We start from the raw sequence: 23401 nt of genomic DNA on the forward strand, positions 1-23401 counted from the left end.
TGGGAGGCAGAGGCAGGAGAACTGCTTGAGCCCAGGAGCTGGAGGTTGCTATGAGGTGTAATGCCACAGCACTCTACCCAGGGTGACAGCTTGAGGCTCTGTCTCAAAAGAAAAAAAAAAAAATCATATGTTAAAGTTGCTAACATCTACAGTGAGGATGAATCTTCTATTCCCGAAATTGTGAAAAAGGAAGAAGACATTTGTGCTAGTTTTGCTGTGGCACCTCAAACTACACAAGTTACAGACATAGTACACGCTAAGTGATTAAAAAATGACATTAAATTTGTGAATGGAAGACATGAAAATAACTGGGTTTGGACTGATGGCAATTGGGTTCAGTACTACCCCAGGTTTCAGGTATCCAACTGGGGGGTGTGTGTCTCAGAATGTACCAAGACTGTATACCCCAGTGGATAAGAGGGGACTACTGTACTTCCTAACTCATTCTATAAGGCCAAAACCAAAGACAATTGAAAGAAAAAGAAACTACAGACCAATACTTCTCATAGATCTAGATAGAAAAAGCCTCAACGAAGTATCAGTAAATCAAAAACAATGCTGTATGAAAAGAATTATAGACTACGACCAAGTGGGATTTATCTCAAGTATTCAATACTGGCCCAACATTTGAAAACCAATTAATGTTACTCATCACATCAACAGGTGAAAAAAGAAAAATCACACACCCATATCAATGGATGCCAAAAAAACATTCGACAAAGCCATTCAAAATATTATAAAAACTTTGCAGGAGCAGAGAACATGCAACCTTTTGATTTCAAGATCATTCTTTTTTAAACTCCAAAGAAGGCAAGAAAAGCTTCATCTTTCTCTGCTGCACCCATTAATGAAAGGATTTGCTACATAAAATTTGGATTCAGGGGCGGAGCCTGTGGCTCAGTGAGCAGGGCGCCAGCCCCATATACCGAGGGTGGCGGGTTCAAACCCAGCCCTGGCCAAACTGCAACAAAAAAATAGCCGGGCGTTGTGGCGGGCGCCTGTAGTCCCAGCTGCTCGGGAGGCTGAGGCAAGAGAATCGCTTAAGCCCAGGAGTTGGAGGTTGCTGTGAGCTGTGTGACGCCACGGCACTCTACCCGAGGGCGGTACAGTGAGACTCTGTCTCCACAAAAAAAAAAAAAAAAAAAAAATTTGGATTCAGTCAAATGGTCATACTTAGGTATACCATGGAATAATAATCAGCCATAAAAAGATGACTTTATATCTTCAGTTGGTGAATAGATAAACTATGGTACATCTAGACTATGGATGAGTTATTAAACATGAAAACATATGGGGAAAACTTAAATGCACAATACTAAGTGAAAAAAGCTAATCTGATAAAGTTATATACTATTAGATTGCAACTGTTTTCACACTCTGAAAAGGCAAATTATAGAGACAGTAAAAAAATCAACGGTTTCCTGGAGTTAGTGGGAAGGAAAGGATAGAGCACAGAGGAGTTTTAGGGCGATAAAACTACTCTGTATACTATTAATGGTGGATACATGCCAATATAAATTTGTCCAAACCTACAGTAAAACACCAAGAATGAATTCTAATATAAACTATGGACTTTTGGGTGATAATGATATGTCAACGTAGGTTCATCAATTTTAACAAAGAAACCACTCTGGTAGTAGATGTTGACAATGGGAAAAGCTATGCATGTGTGTGGGCAGGAAGTATATGGGCAATCTCTGGACCTTCCAGTTTTGCTGTGAACTTAAAATTACTCTAAAAAATAAAACTCATTAAAAAAATACCTAAATAGGAGAAAAATCCATATTATTTAGTCAAATATTATTTAACTTCATTTTAAGACTACAGTTTTATAGGTTACCTTCTTCCCAAATTAAATATCTAAGAACATAAAGTATCAATAAAAAATGTTTGTTTACATATAACTGAAAATTACTACAGAATTACCTACTCAGAGCAGACAGGCTCCTTTGTGGCCCAGATTCTCTTGAACAATATATTCCCAATCTCCCACCATTTAATGGCCCCAAATCTCTTTACTAGAGGCAAAACTGCTCTGCTGATAATGATCTTTACCAGGTAACCTCTTTAGAACTTAATGAGGATCACTACAAAACAATTCTTTTTTTTTTTTTTTTTGGTTTTTGGCCGGGGCTAGGTTTGAACCCGCCACCTCCAGCATATGGGACCGGCGCCCTACTCCTTGAGCCACAGGTGCTGCCCCCTACAAAACAATTCTTACATTCTACAGAGTTGCTGCATAAATGTTTACTGAGCACCCCGAAGTATATAGGGCATATATTACTGGTACCGAAGAGATAAGGTATGAGAGAGCCCAGATTGTCCCTAATTCCCAAGAGTTTATAATCAAAGTGAGCAGATAGGGTGGTGCCTGTGGCTCAAAGGAGTAGGGTGCCAGTCCCATATGCCAGAGGTGGTGGGTTCAAACCTAGCCCCGGCCAAAAACTGCAAAAAAAAGTGAGCAGATTCAACATGCTCATCACAGATTTCAGTACAAATTGAAAATCAAAGATAGGTGCTAAGACATTAGAATAGTGATTAGCGCTGGGAGAGCTGACAAGAAATTCTGTAGAAATGATGTGTTCTGGACATGGCTTTAAAGACACAGAAAAAAAATGAAGGACTCAAGAAATAGGAATGATACAGAAATAAGAATAATTTCAAAGTAAGTAGGGAATAGTGTGTGGCCTGAGGTGAAATATAATTGACGTGTAATTACTAAATAGGTAACAATAGTGAAACCTAATAGTAATGTTCAGAAGTTTAGGCTTAATACTATAAGAAATTATTAAAGGTGGGGCCAGGCACGTGGTTCATGCCTGTAATCCTACCACTCTAAGAAGCGGAGGTGGGTGGATTGCTTGAATTCATGAGTTCAAGATCAGCCTGAGCTAGGGCAAGACCCCATCTCTAACAAACTGCCAGGCGCTGTGGTGGGCACCTATAGTCTCAGCTACTTGGGAGGCTGAGGAAAGAGGATCACTTAAGCCCAAGAATTTGAGGTTGCTGTGAGTATGGTGCCACAGCACTTTACCGAGTGTAACATCTCGGTAGGTGGGACTCCGTCTCAAGAAAATAAAAATTATTCGAGGTGGCTAACACAGGCAAGTGAGACATTTATTCAATGAATATTCACTGCCTTTTATAACCCAACTATATTCTAAGTGCTAAGATGAAGGGAGAATGGCAGACTGGAATCAGGGAGCCCTGACTATACAAATGAAAAAAAAAAAAAAATCTGATGAGAGAATCCATGGTAACTGTCAGGACCTATCAATAGGTTAGATGTGATGAAAAACAAAAAGGAAAGAATAATCATGTAACTGGGAAACTAGAGTGACAGAAAAATGTGAATTTAAGGTTACAAGATTTTTTGCTTGGTTTTTAACTGCTTCAGGTTCAGTGAGATACTTCAGTTGAATTATCTGTAGCTTAACTGAAGAAGCAGATTTGGAAAAGAGTTAGCAGAGTAATAATTTCCAAAAGACAAGTTTAAATATAAAAACAGGCTTGGCGCCTGTAGCTCAGAAGTTACGGCGCCGGGCACATACATGGGGGCTGGCAGATTCGAATCCGGCCCTGGCCGGCCAAACAATGACAACAACAACAAAAATATTTAAAAACAAAATAACTGGGCATTGTGGCAGGTGCCTGTTATCCTACCTACTCAGGGGCTGAAGCAAGAGAACTGCTTAAACCCAAGAGTTTGAGGTTGCTGTGAGCTGTGACGCCATAGCACTCTACTGAGGGCAACATAGTGAGACTGTCTCAAAAAAAAAAAAAAAAAATATATATATATATATAAAACAAATATTTAAGAGTACTTACCAGCTCTGGCCCTAAACCCACCCTTCACATATATTAACAATTTTATGTTAAGACATTTATAATCTACACTTAGTAATATCATGTACCCTTGTAAAATGCACCGTGGGTGTATTCCCACCAATTATTCTCCCTCTACCCATCTTCCCTTCTCCCCACCACTCCCTCTCTTCTTTCCCCTTCTTCTTGGGCTATAGTTGGGTCATATATTAACTATTTATTTATTATTATTTATTTATTTTTTTAGGACACATTAAAATTTGCTTTAATACTTCTTGGGGGGGGGAACACACTTGTAGTGAATGAACAAGAAACATTTTTATACTATTATTTGTATCTACCATGCCATGAATTCATAGGGAAAGAGGTTCCAGCAGCTCAGGGAGGCACCTTGCCATTGAATGTGACAAAGTGTTGACTGACTTTTGAATTCGTGGGAAATAAGTTCCAGCACCTTGTATCACTGTTACATGGGGACTATTGGTTATCCTGTGTGCTATGCTATACACCTATTATGCCATGAGCTCATGGGGAATAAATAGGTTCCAGCACCTAAAATCATGGGTCCACTAGAACTCCTGTGTGCTATGTTATATGCTTATTATGCCATGAATTCATAAGGAATGGGTTCCAGGAGCTCAGGCTCCTTTCGGTTAGTTCTCACAAAGTGGGCTTCTCTGGGTGGTGTAGGCTGGCGCTTCAGTTGAACCTTTCTCTTTGGCTTCCTTCTTTTTCTGATCATTTTCTTTTTTTTTTTCATTTATTTATTTATTTTTTTTTGTAGAGACAGAGTCTCACTTTATGGCCCTCGGTAGAGTGCCGTGGCCTTACACAGCTCACAGCAACCTCCAACTCATGGGCTTAAGCGATTCTCTTGCCTCAGCCTCCCGAGCAGCTGGGACTACAGGCGCCCGCCACAACGCCCGGCTATTTTTTTGTTGCAGTTTGGCCGGGGCTGGGTTTGAACCCTCCGCCCTCGGCATATGGGGCCAGCGCCCTACTCACTGAGCCACAGGCGCTGCCCTTCTGATCATTTTCCTTCACACGTTTCAGGAAGCTATCTCTGCTCTTAGAGTGCTTAATATGCTCAATACGAACATTAATCCTCTTTGCAAGGATCTTGCCCTTGTTTGTTTACATCAATGCCAACAGCATGCTGGGTAACACTGTAAACTCTTCCAGTTTTGCCATGGTAACATTTGTGTGGCATGCCTTTTTGAACAGTACCCATTCCCTTGATGTCTACAATATCACCTTTCTTATAGATGCACATATATGTGGCCAAAGGAACAACTCCATGTTTTCTTTTTTTTGTTTTTTGTAGAGACAGAGTCTCACTTTATGGCCCTCGGTAGAGTGCCATGGCCTCACACAGCTCACAGCAACCTCCAACTCCTGGGCTTAAGCGATTCTCTTGCCTCAGCCTCCTGAGTAGCTGGGACTACAGGCGCTCGCCACAACGCCCAGCTATTTTTTGGTTGCAGTTCAGCCGGGGCCAGGTTTGAACCTGCCACCCTCGGTATATGGGGCCGGCACCTTACCGACTGAGCCACAGGCGCTGCCCAACAACTCCATGTTTTCTGAAAGGCCTAGAGAACATGTATCGGTGCCTCTCCTCTTTCCCTTTGTGTTCGTCATTTTGGTGAATTACTGGAAGATGGAGTCTCCAGCCGAAAGGCTATATTAACAATTTAATCCTCACAAGAGCACTATAAGATAAGTCTATTATACCAAATTTTATTTTTTTTTTTGAGACAGAGTTTTATTATGGTAGAGTGCTACGGCATCACAGCTCACAGCAAACTCTTGGGCTTAAGTGATTCTCATGCCATAGCCTCCCAAGTAGCTGGGACTACAGGCGTCCACCACCTCCAGCCCCCCAACGCCCAGCTAATTTTTGTTGTTGTCATTTGTTGTTTAGCAGGCCCAGGCTGGGTTTGATTCCGTCTGCCCCTGTGTATGTGGCCGGTGCCCTAACCACTGAGCTATGGGTGCCAAGCCTATTATACCCATTTTATAGATGAAAAAATTGGAGTAGTAAAATTGGAGAACTAACTTTTATTTAGGGTCACACAACTAATAACTGAAATGATCAGACTCTCAAAGAAGTAAATGTTTAACATAAGGATAAGAATACAGGCTCAAGATTAGGAATACGGTTAATAATAAGGAAGAAATGTACTTGAAGGAAAACTAAAGGCAGGGGACAAACACTACATACAAGAGGGATGAAAAGCCAAACATGAATAACAAGGAGTAAGAAAGTAACAATGCTTAATGCAGCCCAACAACACACTGTAGAACCTCAGTAAGTTGACCGTCCAAAGGACTGTAACAAACCAGTCAACATACAGAGGTGGTCAACTTAAGGAACTATGCCTACTCTGATACATGTGATGCATGTCAGGTCTACAAAAATTAAGGTCAACTTAAGAAGACAGTCAATGTGGGAGGTGATGAACTATGAGGTTCTACAGTATTTGCTAATGATTCCGATGACTGGTCAAAGGAAATGGAAAATGAGCTCTTGCAGTCCAAAGGAAATGTTGGTGACCAAGTTCCAGTGGTATGAGATTGCCACAAGTAGTGACAAAATAGTCTTGTCACATCCTCAACATTTGAGAGATGTAAAAACCGTGGAGCAGGCTCGGCGCCCATAGCACAGTGGTTACAGCGCCAGCCACATACAACGAGGGTGGCGGGTTCAAACCCGGCCCTGGCCAGCTGAACAACAATGATAGCTACACCAAAAAATAGCTGGGCATTGTGGCAGGCGCCTGTAATCCCAGCTAATTGGGAAGCTGAGGTGAGAGAATTGCTTAAGCCCAAGAGTTTGAAGTTGCTGTTAGTTGTGATGCCACAGCATTCTACTGAGGGTGACACAGTGAGACTCTTCTAAAAAAACAAAACAAAACAATGGGGCAACTGCAGAGAGGTATGCTTAGAGAAACCCAGTATGTTTAAACAAAAAAGGAAAGGAACACTCTAAAAGTTGACAAAAGTAGAAAAATTATCTACTTTTAGCCATGTTTATATTTGCAATTTATAAAAGGTTTTTAATCCCCACTGACTGGCCACCAAGTGTGTAGTTCATTTAGCCAATCCTTCACTAGTTTTAATAAAGTTCTAGCCAGGTTTGCTTATACTGCTCACCTCACCTCTGTAGAAGGACAGTCTTTTTCTTTTTTTATTCCTCTTCTCAAATACCCATTGTAGACTCAAGTCCTAGCAGAAACAGATGGCCACCAGGATAAATAAGTGCCAGGGCATCATTTCCCTAGGCTAAGAAGCCCTGAAAGCTCCTCATGGTAGGAAGAATGCTGCCAAGCCTCCACCTTCTGTTCTGATTTCATACATAATTTTCTGAAGTTGTTTTTATTTATCATTCATCTAGATGACTGGCTTAAATGTTCCATTTTCCTTAGTCAACTGTTTCCTATAGCTGTTTTTAATTATGCTTCAAAATATTCCACTAGAAAATTCAAAAGATAAAACTAAATTAGATGACAAATAATAAAAACAGCTTTACTAAATGTCATTAGGTTTAATACTTTATTCTTTCTTAAGCAATTTTTCAGGCTAAAAAGAAAGATGTGTTTTGAAGCATTTAAAGGACTCACTGCTTATCCATCTATACCAGGGGTCCTCAAACTGCGGCCCGCAGGCCACATCAGGCAGTCTGATATTTGTTCCTGTTTTGTTTTTTTACTTCAAAATAAGATATGTGCAGTGTGCACAGGAATTTGTTCATTTTTTTTTTTTGAACTATAATCCGGCCCTCCAACGGTCTGAGGGACAGTGAATTGACCCCTGTTTGAAAAGCAACACAGCTATAAGTAAGCACACTACCTCCCCAGCCACTTGGGAGGCTGAGGCAACAGGATCACTCAAACCCAGGAGTGTGAGGTTGCAGTGAACTATGATACATGATAATGCCACTGCACTCTAGCCCAGGCATCAGAGGGAGACCCAGTCTCAAAAAAAAAAAAAGAAAAAGAAAAAGAAAGAAAAGGCAAGAATAAAGTTGGAGTTAATCATCTTAAATTTGTTTCTTCAGGGAAGTTTCTGTTGGAGTAATAGTTAAGTAACTACTCCATCTATGCATGTAAAGTTTAAAGGGGAGATTTTACATTTCAATTGCAAATATGCTAGACAAAATACTCTCACTTTAAGAATTTATGAGATAGGGCGGCGCCTGTGGCTCAAGGAGTAGGGCGCCGGTCTCATATGCCGGAGGTGGCGGGTTCAAATCCAACCTCGGCCAAAAATCACAAAAAAAAAAAAAAAAAAAAGAATTTATGAGATAATTACAAATGCTAAAGAAATCAACAACCTTTCTAGAAAATTAAAAGATAAAAAGGAAGGTAGAAGGCAAGTTAAAAAAAATCTTCTATATAATAACTTACAAAAAGCATTAAGTATTCATCTCCACAATATAAACAGATACTGTTCCTTAACAAGTTTTAACTGAAATGAAAATTACTGACCAAATTCTGAAAAATGTCAATAACAACTACCTATTGTTTTTTATGGCCTTGTTTGTATTAATTCGGGTAAATCTCTATGACCTTGCTTCACCGGTAAAATACAAATCAATGAGAAAAAGACAAAAAGGGCTTCAAGAAATTAAGACAATGAGTAAAAAGATGCTGTGCAAATCATGAAAAATAGAGCTCTTATAGAACAGGGAAGCTGTGGAAAAGGGGTACCAGGTACTGGAATCACATAGAAAGTTTTTTCACTAAATGCACATGTTCATATCATTCTCAATATGAGTCATAATTTCCAAAGTGAAAATATACTATATGTGTATACATAAAATAGCCAGGCAGTTCCAACACCAAGTTTCCTCTCTACTGCCACCTGAGAATAATAAACTAAAGATATTATTGTATCACTGATATTAACAGAGGAAGACTGCACTGACAGATTCTAAATATGGTTTAAACCAAAAGAGGCGTATTTTGAGCATATTATCTAAAATAACAAAATAGATAAGACATACAAACAATATTTACATATTTAAGAACTCTGTATTATTGTGTTGGAAGGATAATAGTATGAATAAAGTTGAAATAATAAAACATTGGGCGGCGCCTGTGGCTCAGCGGGTAGGGCGCCGGTCCCATATGCCGGAGGTGGCGGGTTCAAACCCAGCCCCGGCCAAAAAAAAAAAAAAAAAAAAAAAAGAAATAATAAAACATGATAGGAAGAGAAGATGGAGTAAGGTGAAAAAAAGGAGAGAGATTTGATTGAAGAAAGCTTAGAAAGGAGTGTATGGCCCAGGATCTCTTCAGATTGATAATCTATTGATACTGAGAGATATAGGTGAAGGTGACAAGGATAAATCTATTATGAGATAGGTCTTCACTGCTTTGGCATCCCGTTAACAAATCTCCTAGTATTCTATTTTAATCAACCAGTCCCCAAAATCTATCAGGCATATACTCCAAGGTGCCCAAGAGCAGAACCCCCTGAAAGTCATAAAAAGATGTCACTAGTAGACAATAAATCCAGAAAATGATCAAAATCTATAATTCAAGATTTTAGTGCAGGAAAATTTCCTTGTTAATGTCAGAGTTCAGGAAATAAAATCGCCACTATTATTATTATTATTATTATTATTTTTTGAGACAGAGCCTCAAGCTGTTGCCTTGGATAGCGTTCTATGGCCATCACAGCTCACAGCAAACTCCAATTCCTGAGCTTAAGCGATTCTCTTGCCTTAGCCTCCCAAGTAGCTGGGACTACAGGCACCCATCACAATGCCCAGCTATTTTTTGGTTGTAGTTGTCATTGTTGTTTGGCAGGCCTGGGCTGGATTTGAACCCACCAGCTCTGGTGTATGTGGCCGGTGCCTTAGCCATTTGAGCTACAGGTGCTGAGCCACTATTATTATTTATTAAGTGTTCTTCTTATACCAGGTACTATGGTAAATAATTTACATGTATTAGTATCACATTTAATCAACACACCTATACAATGAGGTAGATAGTTACTATCCATATTTTACAGATGAGAGAACTGAGGCCTACAGAGAAGAAACAATTAGTCCAAAGTCATATATCTGTAAGTAATACATTGGGGCAGATGTAATATTAGATCTGATATCAAAGCCTGAGTTAAACAACAGCCAAAGTCTATGCAATAGTTTAAACTCAAAATATGAACTACATGAGATGATTAAGGAGCATCAACACAATGTACCCAAAGTAAAATTTCAAATATGTAATTACACAAAAAAGACGGAAAGAATTTCAGCAATACCACTGAGGAGGTCTAGATAAAAGCATACAATTAAATTGCTTAGTTATAAACTGATGGTGAGTTAAAGAATGTATCTCAGAACACAATTAAAAGGTCTACCCAAGAAATGTCACTGATAAACTTCAGATATAAACAAATTCAATCAAAGGCACAAATACATATAGTATTAATACCCAGAAACTTATGACAAAGCTTTCAGGCTGAGCATGGGGGCTCACATCTATAATCTTAGTACTCTGGGAGGCTGAGGCAGGTGCATTGCTTGAGCTCAGGAGCTCTAGACCAGCTTGAGTAAGAGTAAGACTCCATCTGTACTAAACATAGAAAACTAACCAAGCATTGTGGTGCACGCCTGTAGTTCCAGCTACTTGGGAGGCTGAGGCAAGAGACTGCTTGAGTCCAGGAGTTTAAGGTTGCTGTGAGCTGTGACACCACAGCACTTACCCAAGGCAACAGAGTGTGACTGTCTCAAAAGAAAAAAAAAGTTTTTGAAAGAGGAAAAGAAAGCTCAGACATCAGCTTGATTCTTTCATGTTTACACAGAAAATATTCCTTCAACATTGAAGGGAAGTGTAGAGGCCCATCCAATATTCTCAAGTTTTTAAGAATAATTCTCTGTAATGTGTTGGTTGGTAAAGAAGCTAACAACATTATTTGGCAGTTTATACAGATAAGCAGAAATGAGGGACTTGAGTCTTTAGAGAGCCTATATCCAAAAGGATATGAATTAACCTTTGCCTTACATGAAACAGAGCAACTTTGCCTCCATGAACTTTTAAACAAGGCCATATTTCACAAAACACTAAATCAGTGGTTCCCAACTGTGGGTTGGGACCCCTTTAGAGGTATTAGATATTTATATTACGATTCATAACAGTAGCAAAATTATAATTATGAAGTAGCAACGAAAATAATTTTATGGTTGGGGGTCACTGCAACATGAGGAACTATATTAAAGGGTCGAGGCATTAGTAAGGTTGAGAACCATTGCTCTACATATTTCTGTAGGTGATCATGCTAAAGACAAAGTAAGAAATTCAAAGTTCCAAGGTTCTGGATCTCAGGCTGCTAAATTACAATAATCAAACATAATACGACTCTTCTTCCACCCACTTGTAGGCCTATACAAACATATACCCTGCTTGAAAAATATACTATATAATAAACATCAAAATGAGAAGGAGGATAAAACCATTTGTAAAGGAATGACTTCTTCCCTTCATATTACATAAAGGTAGTATTTGAAGACAATAATTACAGAACTAAAAAAGGTAAATGGAGTAAGATGAACTCTTACAGGACTTAGGAGTCATACTGAAATGGCATTCTATTATAAATTCTTCAAATGTAGGAGAAATCATTTTCATGTAGTTGTAGAAAAAAGTTATCAGTTGGTGTTCAATAAATGTTAGCACACAAGCAGATGCTAATAAGCTTTCATAATAGAGAACAGATAGCTGTAAAAAGAGGAATGTTTCTTGAAAGCACAATCAGAAAATTAATGGGAGATTTAGAATTGGCAAGGATAGCAAAATAAATATCTTTTATCTGACAGAGTCAAAGGACACAAGGAGATGATTAAATAATAAAAAGCACCATTCCTCTAAGAATGCAGACAAAGGAAGATATTGAAGGAAAAAAGTAATGAGGGTTTAATAATGAATAGAAAACTTCAAGGAAATTTAGATGGTTATCTATTACATAGACCTGAAAAGACAACCTGGAAAGGTAATTACTTGAAAACCTAAAGAGAAAAATAAATACAAAGTAGCCATAAACTACTTTAAATCACACACCAACTTTATGGCCACCCTGTATACTAATACAGAAATCAAAAGAAGAATGTAAATATAAAATTAATACCTAAATCTCAGTATACAATGAAAATGTATTCCTGAAAACATTCAAAGTTTATGGTTATCCTTAGTGTCACATTCCTAAGCAATATAAAGAAGTTTCTAATAATGCTCAGAGTTACAGTCATAGAAAACTGTCCTTAAAAACACATGGGACTCATTTCTAAGTTCAAGTTTGCTCACTATGCTAAAAATAGGCTTGATGAGAAAGTACAATGACTAAAGGAGAATCATTTGAATCTCTACAGCTTATAAACTCTTTGAGACTGTATCTCTAGTGCTAGTAGAAAACCAGTGAAGTAGAAGCTCCAATTGATGGGTGACGGTAGGGGACCGGGGGCGATAGGGATGGTAGTGGGATGGGGGTGGAGTTGTGAAGAAAAGAGATCTTCATGGAGAACCAAATTACAAGGCACCTACAATATATAAATTACCAAGTATTCTTTTTTTTTTTTTTGAGACAGAGTCTCACTATGTCGCCCTCGGTAGAATGCTGTGGTGTCACAGCTCACAGGAACCTCAATCTCTTGGTCTTAAGTGATTCTCTTGCCTCAGCCTCCCCAAGTAGCCGGGACTACAGACACGGGTCCAACATCTGGCTAATTTTTTGTTGTAGTTATTGTTGTTTAGCAGGCCTGGACTGGGTTCAAACCCGCCAGCCTCGGCTATTTTTTTGTTATAGTTGTCATTGTTGTTTAGCAGGCCTAGGCTGGGTTTGAACCTGCCAGCCCCAGCATATGTGGCCGGTGCCCTAACCACTGAGCATGGGCGCAGAGCCAAGTGTTCTCTTTTCTGAGATTAAGATTTAAAGAAACATAAAAAAATATGAACACACAAAGTAAAACCTATCTCTAGCAAGAGATATACAAAGAAACAAAGAGGAATGATAATCCCTGCTACATTTTTTTTTTAAGTTAGAATAACACATAACAAAGGAAAAAAACCTTCCTTTTCAGTTTCTTGCTATTGGAAACAAGCTGATCATGTTGCCTTTGTCCTTGAGGAACACCAAACCTACCATGTGGTAATGTTATATTTGCACCATCAATGATCGCTTGTGCCAGTTCATGATCATTGCTCTCAAAAGCATGCGCAGCAGCCTTCAAGGCATCCCAAATCTCTTTACGGCCTTCAAATGCTGGTGCAGTATCCCAGAATTCGTCTCTCTTGCTGCGCAGTTGTCCATCTGTCATAGGATAATCGCTTTTCCATTTTGGTTTCTCCTTTTTCAAAGGCTGGTTACGACCTAAAGCAACTGAGAAGAAAAACAGAAGACTGAGATCAAAACCAAAATTTACAAATGACATATCAAAAGTTATCTGGACATTTGGAATCCTCCTTTGGATTCCTTCACTGACTTTATAGTTAGAAGGTTGCCTAATAGGTAATTTCTACATTTTGAAATCCCCCCTAAGCCATTTTGAACTATAAGAACAAGTGGAGACATTAAATGGCTCTATGCAACACTTCCAAGGACAAATTAGTAGCTCTTTTCCACTCAGCATGGTTTCTCCAAAGTATGATTAAAAAGAAATACAATTGTAATGAATTTACCACTCCAGTAGAGCATGCTGATAAGGCGGAGGCTATGCATTTGTGAGGGCAGGGAGGACATAGGAAATCTCTATACCTTCCTCTAAATTCTGCTGTGAGCCTAAAACTGCTCTAAAAAAATCATCTTAAAAAATATGATGAAAGTTTTGTTCTGTTCGTTTTAGAAGAACTGCCTAGAAGAACCATTAATAAGCGTTTCACCAGACTATAATGGCAGGATGTAATCATTAAGGATGTAATACCACAGAAGAGAGACAAGATACACAGGGGAAACCAAATGGCAACAGTAGCTGGAATCTCAGGACACATGAAGCCCGGAAGCGGGAGATTCTCCTCTCTGGATTTCAAAGAACTGTGAATACCTCTATCTAAAATCTGAACAGGCGCTAATTTACAAAGGGATAAGAGAGAGGGGTAGAATTAGTACTTCCCTTTTTTTGGAAGATTTAGGAATGGAAGATATATCTTGATACTGGGCCAATGAATAAGTAAGTTTCCCACCACAAGGAACAGAACTATACCCTGCTCTTGTTTCATTCAACTCAAGAGAAAATCAGAGGGCCCTAAATGACAGCATCTCTCCTTAAAGAATGTTACACAGTAGTAGTATTAGAACAAGTCAGAAGCAGCTTCTTTGCCCCCAAATACTAACCTGGCAGATGATTGCTGATCTATTTCCATGGGTCATATTGACATGCAGAGCCATTTTTATGTATTTTATACATAAAATACATTTTATACACTGCCATAGATAACAGTTTGACAGATCAAAGAAGTAAAAAATGTAACCAGCTCCAGAAGCAAAAGAATCTTTTTTTTTTTTTTGTAGAGACAGAGTCTCACTTTATCGCCCTCGGTAGAGTACTGTGACGTCACAGCTCACAGCAACCTCCAACTCCTGGGCTTAGGAGGAGCGATTCTCTTGCCTCGGCCTCCTGAAGAGCTAGGACTACAGGTCCCACAACACCCAGCTATTTTTTTGTTGCAGTTTGGCTGGGGCCGAGTTTGAACCCACCACCCTCAGTATATAGGGCCTGGGCCCTACTCACTGAACCACAGGCACCCCTCCCCCCAAAATCTTTTATATATGTACATGTATTTATATTTTATAGCTCTTATGTTTCAAGGTCCCAGGTCAGTAAGATTTGCTGGCCAGAACTTTGTAGCTTTCTGTTGCACTGATGGATTCCCTTTTGAGTTTCTTTCCCAGGAAAAGCAGAGCCTCCTTGCAACCATGAGATAACTACAACACTTTATACCACCTGTTTGTCTGAAGAAGGAAGGTGACATCCCACCACAGATTATACCCAAGGACCCACTAAACTGTCTACTTCCCATATCCCATCTGGGCACAAGGCTGAAACAATGCCCACTATTAACCCCCCTGCCCTGGGAGGGACTTATCTCCCATTTCTGACCATGGATGTATGTATCAGCATGATTTCGTACTGCACTTGCACACCCTGCACTCTGCCCTCATGCATTATTCATTTCACCTCCAGAAAAACCTGTTCCCAACCCTGTTGATTGAGGAGGTGAATTTGAGGCACTCCATTCTCCCACCTCCTGGTTGATGCATCCCCCCAAATAAATCCCCTCTTCCTTGACAATCCTAATGTCAGTAATTGGCTTTCTGTGGTAAGCAACTGAAAACACCGCGGCCCCTGTCCCCCCCCCCGCCCCCCCGCCCATGTGTAGGAGGGTTCATTAACAAAAAGAAAATTGAGACCAAGTGCAGTGGCTCACACTTGTAATCCCAGCACTTTGGGAGGCTGAAACAGAAGGATCACTTAAGACCAGGAGTTTGAGATAAGCCTGAGCAACAAAAAAATCTTACAAAAAATTTTTAAATATTAGCCGGGCACAGTAGTACATGCTTGTATCCTAATTACTCAGGAGGCTAAGGCAGGAGGATCTCTTGAGAACAGGAGTTCAAAGCTTCAGTGAGCTATGATACCCCACTGTACCATATAGCCTGAATGGCAGAGCAAGATCCTGTCTCAAAGAAAAAAACAAAAAAACTGAACAAGGATCAAGAGTGTTGGGAGAGAGTGGGTGGGAAATAAATGACAGAGCAGGTGGGAAGAAGAGAGGGTGTGTGTCAAAATTCAATGTTCTATAATTACAGAGAGAATACCAACTTAAAAGAAATTATTCTCAAAATGGGTATAAAGCATCCACGAAATTAAACTACTACCTCATTGGCTCAAGGCCAAATGAAATTTAGGCTATACAAAACAGAAAATAAAATGACTCCAACTTCTGGGCAATCTCTGTACCTGTACCCTATCTAGTCTGTACTACCGGATGAAGGACCAACTAACGCTGCAAAGTGTATCTGGTTTGACCTGGAGATTAAACCATATTTCCTAGGCACATCAAGGTCTCTGCTCTTCTCTCACCTTCACGGTTGTGCTCTTGTGCTCGATACCCCCACCCGCTGTTTTCCACTTAAATCACTCAGTGTTAACGCAGATATTTTTGGCCTTCTAACTTGTCCTAGTGAAATGCAAATCAGGTGAGTTCTAAAAGAGTGTGGCCATAAAATAAAACAATCCATGTAGTGGCAGAGCTAGAAACAGAAACCAAGTTTCCTTATTTAATCGACAAATATGTACTATTTGACTAAGTGAGTATCTAGTGAGGGTAACACTATATAGGTTGCCTATCTGGTTTAATTTAAATGTCAGAAACACAAATTATTCTAATGATTTTTCCTAGCGTCTTCCAAATAATACAGATTGAATGTAATTCTTTAGAAAGTATTCAGAGTATGTCAATAATCTACCCACAGATTCCATTAACAAGTGAAATGCAAGGTATTTATTTTTTGCTACCATACCCTTTAGATGAGATGGTAACAGTTTATGGACAACACTCAGTTTACTGAGCAGGAAGTAGAAGAAAAGATACAGTAAGTAGAAGACTCAGGACGGTACCTATTTGAATAAAGTTTTGGGTCTACCTGAGTAATTTCAGAGAATTAGCTAGTCACATATGTATTGAATACGGCTAACTTGGTATAATTTTTCCTGTCATGAGAGAAATCACAAGGCATAAGCAAACAACAAAACCTCCACAATCTCCATACCTAAAACTAAAGCAAATGAAAGAGGAACTCAAGAGAAAAAAAAAATCTTATAATAAGGCAACAAATATTCTGGAAAAAGTAAAAGCACTTCCTTACAAATGCCAGGTAGACTTACTTCACCTCTCTATTTGCACCAAGAATAAGAGCAAAGTTCCATAAAAAGGATAGATGACACATTAATGCTACTGAAGGATAATCATCATTCCAAATGCATTTTCAAATCTATATGCTGGCAAACGTTCCATACTAATTACTCCACAAAGGTAAGGAAGACAAAAATAAATGGTTGGACATGAAAGCATGTTTTCATGCTTTTGTTTGTCTCTATTTTTCCCTATTTCATAAACATACATAACAGAATATCCACCATAGAATGTATATTATTAAAATGATTAAATCTTTTTTATCATAATTTTTTTTTTTCAGTTTTTGGCTGGGGCTGGGTTTGAACTCGCCACTTCTGGCATATGGGGCTGGCACCCTACTCCTTTGAGCCACAGGCACCACCCTAAAATGATTAAATCTTTATTACTGGGTAGCGCCTGTGGCTCAAGGAGTAGGGTGTCGGTCCCATACGCCGGAGGTGGCGGGTTCAAACCTAGCCTCGGCCAAAAACAAACAAACAAAAAAATAAATCTTTATTATTTTAGTGAAACCACTTACTGCAGAATTTTCATCACGAAATCTGAGGTTACAACTTTCATGTTAAATTAAATGAAGTTTGTGGCTTAACTTACCTTTGTGAAATAAACACTGGAAAAAAATGAGCATTTAGTAAAAGCATTTAAACTATCCTCTTATGAAAACATGAAATATTTAAGGTTATGAGGATTTAATAAGAGCATTTATAATAAATGATATACAATAAAACAGCAAGTAAGTGTTAAATAAGTAAAAATGAAGTTTAGATAACGATTGTATAAATTTTTTTTTTTAATTTTTATTTATTTATTTATTTTTTTTTTGTAGAGACAGAGTCTCACTTTACTGCCCTTGGTAGAGTGCCGTGGCGTCACACGGCTCACAGCAACCTCCAGCTTTTGGGCTTATGTGATTCTCTTGCCTCAGCCTCCCGAGCAGCTGGGACTACAGGCACCCGCCACAACGCCTGGCTATTTTTTTGTTGTTGCAGTTTGGCCGGGGCTGAGTTTGAACCCACCACCCTCGGCATATGGGGCCGGCGCCCTACTCACTGAGCCACAGGCGCCGCCCGATTGTATAAAATTTAAAAAATCCTTAAATACTTATCAAAAATGTACAGGCTAAGCCTCTTTGTAATTTCTGAACAGAATTTGACATTCTAAGAATTTAACACCAAGTTCCCCCTCCCCCTTTTTTTTTTTTTGGAGACAGGATCTTGCTCTGTTGCCAAGGCTACAGTGCAGGGGTGCAGCCATGGCTCACTACAAACTCCACGGTTCAATCAATCCTCTTTCCCCAGTCTTCTGAGTAGTTTGGACTACAAGCATGTGCCACTTCACCTGGCTCCTTTCCTTAATTAATTAATTTATTTTTTTGGAGACTGTTGCCCTAGCTATTATGTGCTGTGACATAATAGCTCACAGCAACCTCAAACTCTTAGGCTCAGGTGAACCTCTTGCCTCAGCCTCCCAAGTAGCTGGGACTACAGGTCCACATGCCTGGCTAATTTTTTTTTCTATTTTTAGCAGACATGGGGTCTCACTCTTGCTCAGGTTGGTCTTGAACTCCTGAGCTCAAAGATCTACCCACCTTGCCTCCAGAATGCTAGGATTACAGGTATGAGCCACCACATGTCCGGCCTCTTCCTGAATTCTTAAAAGAGCTGTTCTGGGTGGCGCCTGTGGCTCAGTCAGTAGGGTGCCGGCCCCATATACCGAGAGTGATGGGCTCAAACCCAGGCACAGCCAAATTGCAACAAAAAATAGCTGGGTGTTGTGGCGGGCATCTGTGGTCCCAGCTACTGGGGAGGCTGAGGCAAGAGAATCACCTAAGCCTAAGAGCTGGAGGTTGCTATGAGCTATGATGTCTCAGCGCTCTACCACGGTGACAAAGTGAGACTCTGTCTCAAAATAAATAAATAAAATAAAATAATAATAATAAAAAAAGAGCTGTTCTATGATTGCCACACACTTCCCAAGCATTTATCAAAATACATTTTCTAGGAATTTCCTCACTAAAACCTTGTACTTTGATTTTAGGTGGTTCCACAAACCTGTATTTCTGAAAATACAGTATTTAGACGCAGAAATCAGCCTAGCAGCTAAATACCAAGAAATCATAAGTTGTGGCTAAGCGCCTGTGGCTCAGTGGCTAGAGCGCCAGCCACATACACCGGAGCTGGCAGGTTCGAACCCAGCCCGGGCCTGCCAAACAACAATGGCAACTACAACCAAAAAATAGCCGGGTGTTGAACAGGCGCCTGTAGTCCTGGCTACTTGGGAGGCTGAGGCAAGAGAATTGCTAAGCCCAAGAGTTTGAGGTTGCTGGGAGCTGTGATGCCATGGCACTCTACCGAGGGCGACACAATAAAACTCCATCTCAAAAAAAAATCAGATTGTAAAATGTACATCTATATACCAAACTGGATTTTATTTTATGCTCTTAAACTTTTAGTTTTATCTGTTGCATACGTTTCTTACTCCTGATACCAAAAGATAGTTGTTTGGTATCATTCATAATATATGGGACTAAGTACTATAACAGTGAAGAATTTAAAGAAAGGAAGTATCTTTTATTCCCCGAATTTCTGTTTCTACATCTTTTTTTTTTTTTTTTGGTAGAGACAGAGTCTCACTTTATGGCCCTTGGTAGAGTGCCGTGGCATCACACAGCTCACAGCAACCTCCAGCTCCTGGGCTTAAGCGATTCTCTTGCCTCAGCCTCCCGTGTAGCTGGGACTACAGGTGCCCGCCACAGCACCCGGCTATTTTTTTGTTGCAGTTTGGCCGGGGCTGGGTTTGAACCCGCCACCCTCAGCATATGGGGCCGGCGCCCTACTCACTGAGCCACAGGCGCCGCCCAATCTGTTTCTACATCTTAAATTGCAGGCAACCAACCATGCTTAGTTTTGTTCTATGGTTTAACATAAAAAAATTAATAAAGCAAACTAGTGTTTTTTAAAAATGCAATCTAACATACTTCAGAAAATATCAATTTTTCCCCCATCAACTCACAGTTAATACATCTTTCAAAGGCTCAGCACCTGTAGCTCAGCGGCTAGGGTGCCAGCCACATACACTGGAGTTGGCGGGTTCGAATCCAGCCCAGGCCTGCCAAACAATAAAGACAACTCCAACCAAAAAATAGCCAGGCATTGTGGCGGGTGCCTGTAGTCCCAGCTACGTGGGAGGCTGAGGCAAGAGAATTGCTTCAGCCCAAGAGGTTGAGGTTGCTGTAAGCTGAGACGCCACAGCACTCTACCCAGGGCAACAGCTAGAGACTCTGTCTCAAAAAAAAAAAAAAAAAAAAATTGTCCCAAACTCACTTTCTTCACAAAAGCCTCTTAAATCATATTCACTTACTCCATTATCTTTCCTTGCAACTTTTTTTTTTTTTCCATGAAAGTTGATTCCAAAATCATTTTCTTAAATCTTAAAATGAAAGGATGCAGGGTATCACTACTTTCCACAGCAAAGACCATTTGCCAGTTTGTGTTCAATAATCTTCTCTTTAAGACCACCCATCCTCCTTTCTCTCCTGCTCCTACTGAGATTACCCATGGCAATGAGAAGCATATTCACCTTCCCTCAGACACCTCTAATCCTGTTTGCTCCTGCCTTCTTCAAGGTCCCTGGTGGAGACTCTAACTCTGCCTTTGGCACCAGCTTCATGACTGCTCTCCTCCCTCCCCTTCTTTGGACCTGCTCACTCCTCATACCACTTTTAATCCAATGAGTACAAATCCCAGCTGCCTTCGAGATTAATTTTTCCATACCAAGAAATACAAACATCAAAAACAAAAGTTCTAAAAAAGAAACAGTGTTGAGACTTCTTCCAGTTTTCCAAGGAGCTTTTCCAGTTCTAGGACGCCACACGAGTGGATGTGAGCAGTGGAGCCCCCACTCAGAGTATTATGGTTGTGTGCTTCTTCCAAGCCCCAGGGCTGTGAAGGGGAACCAAACTTTTTGCGCAAAGAATCCCAACCCTTCCTATTCCCTCTTGATTTTCGTCATGGTAGCTTCATTTGGTTCTTCAAAACTGGAACTTGGCAACCAAATGCCCTTGGTGGCGATTAGCAGGGGGCCCCTCCCTCGCTACGTGGAGGGTTCTACCTCCTGCTTCTGTTTGGAAATGAGCTGCGCTTCCTTTAGAGACAGGTACACCTCTTCCTGAGGATCATAGTAGTAGAACTTTCGGATATAAGAAATCAGAGGTTTAGGCAGTGGGAGATCCGGGATGTGATCTATCCTGACAAGCTGCCGGATCCGGAATCTGCAAAGGTGCTGGAGGGATTTGACATTGCTGAAACGGGACACTGGATAGAGCAGCTGGACAGGAGTTGGTGGAAGTCCTGGAACTCTGGATCTTAAGAAGTAGAGAAACTTCCCATTCTTAGAGTGCATGATGGCTCTTTTAATAAACTCTACAACAGATTGACAGCGATCTTCAAACTTGGGATGACACCACAGGCTGAAAGTTCCTCTGTAGTGCTCCATTCTAGTGTGGTGGGTGATACCCTGTGATCTGAAACTGAGGCTCAGGATATAACGAGGATCAGAACTGTCTCGTACCAAGAAAGAACCATCTGGTTTCCCTTTCAGCTTCATCTCTGCATCTTCCCAATTCATCGGCCCCCAATACCAACCACATTTCTCCAACTCTCGAAGGCTAGCTGCAAAGCTGCTTGAGTCAGGCCGGTAGAGGGGACACTGGAGGTGCTGGGGAGGTTGGCTGTGTAGGGATTCAGCTGCTCGGATGGGACCAATCCGGGGAAATGCATCTGGGGCATGGGGTGGAGGAGGCGGAGGTAGGGGGAAAGACTGCAAGGAAGACCCCATCGGAGCCACAAGGACAGATGAATGCAGCGTCCCACTGATATCATCTAGAAGGCTGAGGCTTCTTCTTGGAGGAGGAGGGGGAGTTGGAGGGTGTGGAGAGGTCAGGCCCCGCTGAGAAATGTCCACATCCACAAGTGACACTGTTTCACCTGTGAACAGGGGGCTGAAGGAGACCGGAGAAAAGGCACTTTGAGTTCTTGTCAACCTGGTTTTCCTACAAAGCAATGAGAAATCCCTTTTTTTCCTTGCAACTTTTAAATACTTCTCCCCACTCTAGGCAGCAAACAGATCTAATACACAGAAAACCCAAGTAAGCCTTGTTTCTCAATTCTAAACAGCACATAATCTTAAATATTTTTATTACACAATTAAAAATATTTTACCAAAACTTATTTTGCCATTTCATGAATAAACAACAACAATCTTCAAAATGAAGTATAATTATGGTTGTTTTCCTGCTTTTAGTTCCTCTTTGGAAATTTTGATTTAATGCTGGGACTCTTCAAATGAAAAAAGGATCACTTAAACTCAAGGGTTCAAGACCAGCCTGAGGAAGAGCGAGACCCTGTCTCTATTAAAAATAGAAAAATTGTTTTAGCGTCTGTAGCTCAAGCGGCTAAGGCGCCAGCTACATACATCAGAGCTGGCGGGTTGGAATCCAGTCCTGGACTGCCAAACAACAATGACAACTACAACCAAAAAATAGCCAGGAGTTGTGGCAGGTGCCTGTAGTCCCAGCTACTTGGGAGGCTGAGGCAAGAGAATCCCTTAAGACTAGGAGTTGGAGGTTGCTGTGAGCTGTGATGTCACAGCACTCTACCCAGGGTGACAGTTTGAGGCTCTGTCTCAAAAAAAAAAAAAAAGAAAGAAAAAGAAAAATTTTTTTTACACCACTATTTTGCCAGGTATAATAGCAGGTGCCTGTAGTCCCAGCTACTTGAAGCAGGAGGATCACTTGAACCCAGCAATCTGAGGTTGCTGTGAGCTAGGCTGCTGACATAACACTCTAGCCTGGAGAATATGGTGAGACCCTGTCTAAGAAAATAGATAAATAGGGCGGCTCCTGTGGCTCAAGGAGTAGGGCGCCGGTCCCATATGCCAGAGGTGGCGGGTTCAAACCTAGCCCTGGCCAAAAACCAAAAAAAAACAAAAACAAAAAAAAAAGAAAATAGATAAATAAATAAATGTGTTTTTCTCCCAAGATATGACTCAAACAATAGCTTTAACAGATTCAAAGTTGGAAGCATCAGTTTCCTTTATACAACAGCATAAGAGAAAAAAACTGAGTATTTAAATACTAATATTTTGTCAAAAGATAAAATGGTGTCTCAAGAAATTCTGAAGACTTTAAAGCAGCAAGAAATATGCCAGAGATAAATGGCAGATAACCTTGAAGAGGTGGGGAACCTGCAGTCTTAGATCACATGTGACCTTCTGGATCCTTGAGAGCAGCTTTTTGATTGAATCCAAATTTTACAGAACAATTTCTTTTAATAAATGGATTTGTTCTGTGAAGTTTGGATTCTGTCAGGGGGAGGATGCACTTGGGGATCTGGTGGGCCACATGTGGTCTTAAAGCCACAGGTTCCCATAAGATCATAAAATAGAGGGGAAACTTTTCTGTCACTCAACTTAAGAGTAGATAGTACAGAACCCTTCCATTACAGACTGCACTAAACCAAAAAGATACTTGCAAAATATTTTATTCTCATGCAAATTTAGATTGTACTATATATACATATATACATATATACATACATGCATAATACATATATTCCCTTTACCTAAAGCAACCAACTGTCAAAATTAAAATAAGGATATGGAAATTG

The 23401-nt window shown here is 40.3% G+C and overlaps 1 protein-coding gene across 1 annotated transcript in view; it reads right to left on the reverse strand.

Moving 5' to 3' along the window:
* Window positions 1-23401, reverse strand: part of UBTD2 (ubiquitin domain containing 2) — an 88124-nt gene that overhangs the window by 9307 nt on the left and 55416 nt on the right. The window contains exon 2 of the mRNA XM_053567360.1: window positions 12967-13203. Within this exon, the coding sequence (XP_053423335.1) occupies window positions 12967-13203 (237 nt within the window). The remainder of the gene's footprint in view (window positions 1-12966; window positions 13204-23401) is intronic.

Source organism: Nycticebus coucang, chromosome 17 (assembly GCF_027406575.1).
Source record: "Nycticebus coucang isolate mNycCou1 chromosome 17, mNycCou1.pri, whole genome shotgun sequence".
In the NCBI taxonomy this organism is placed as follows: Eukaryota; Metazoa; Chordata; class Mammalia; order Primates; family Lorisidae; genus Nycticebus; species Nycticebus coucang.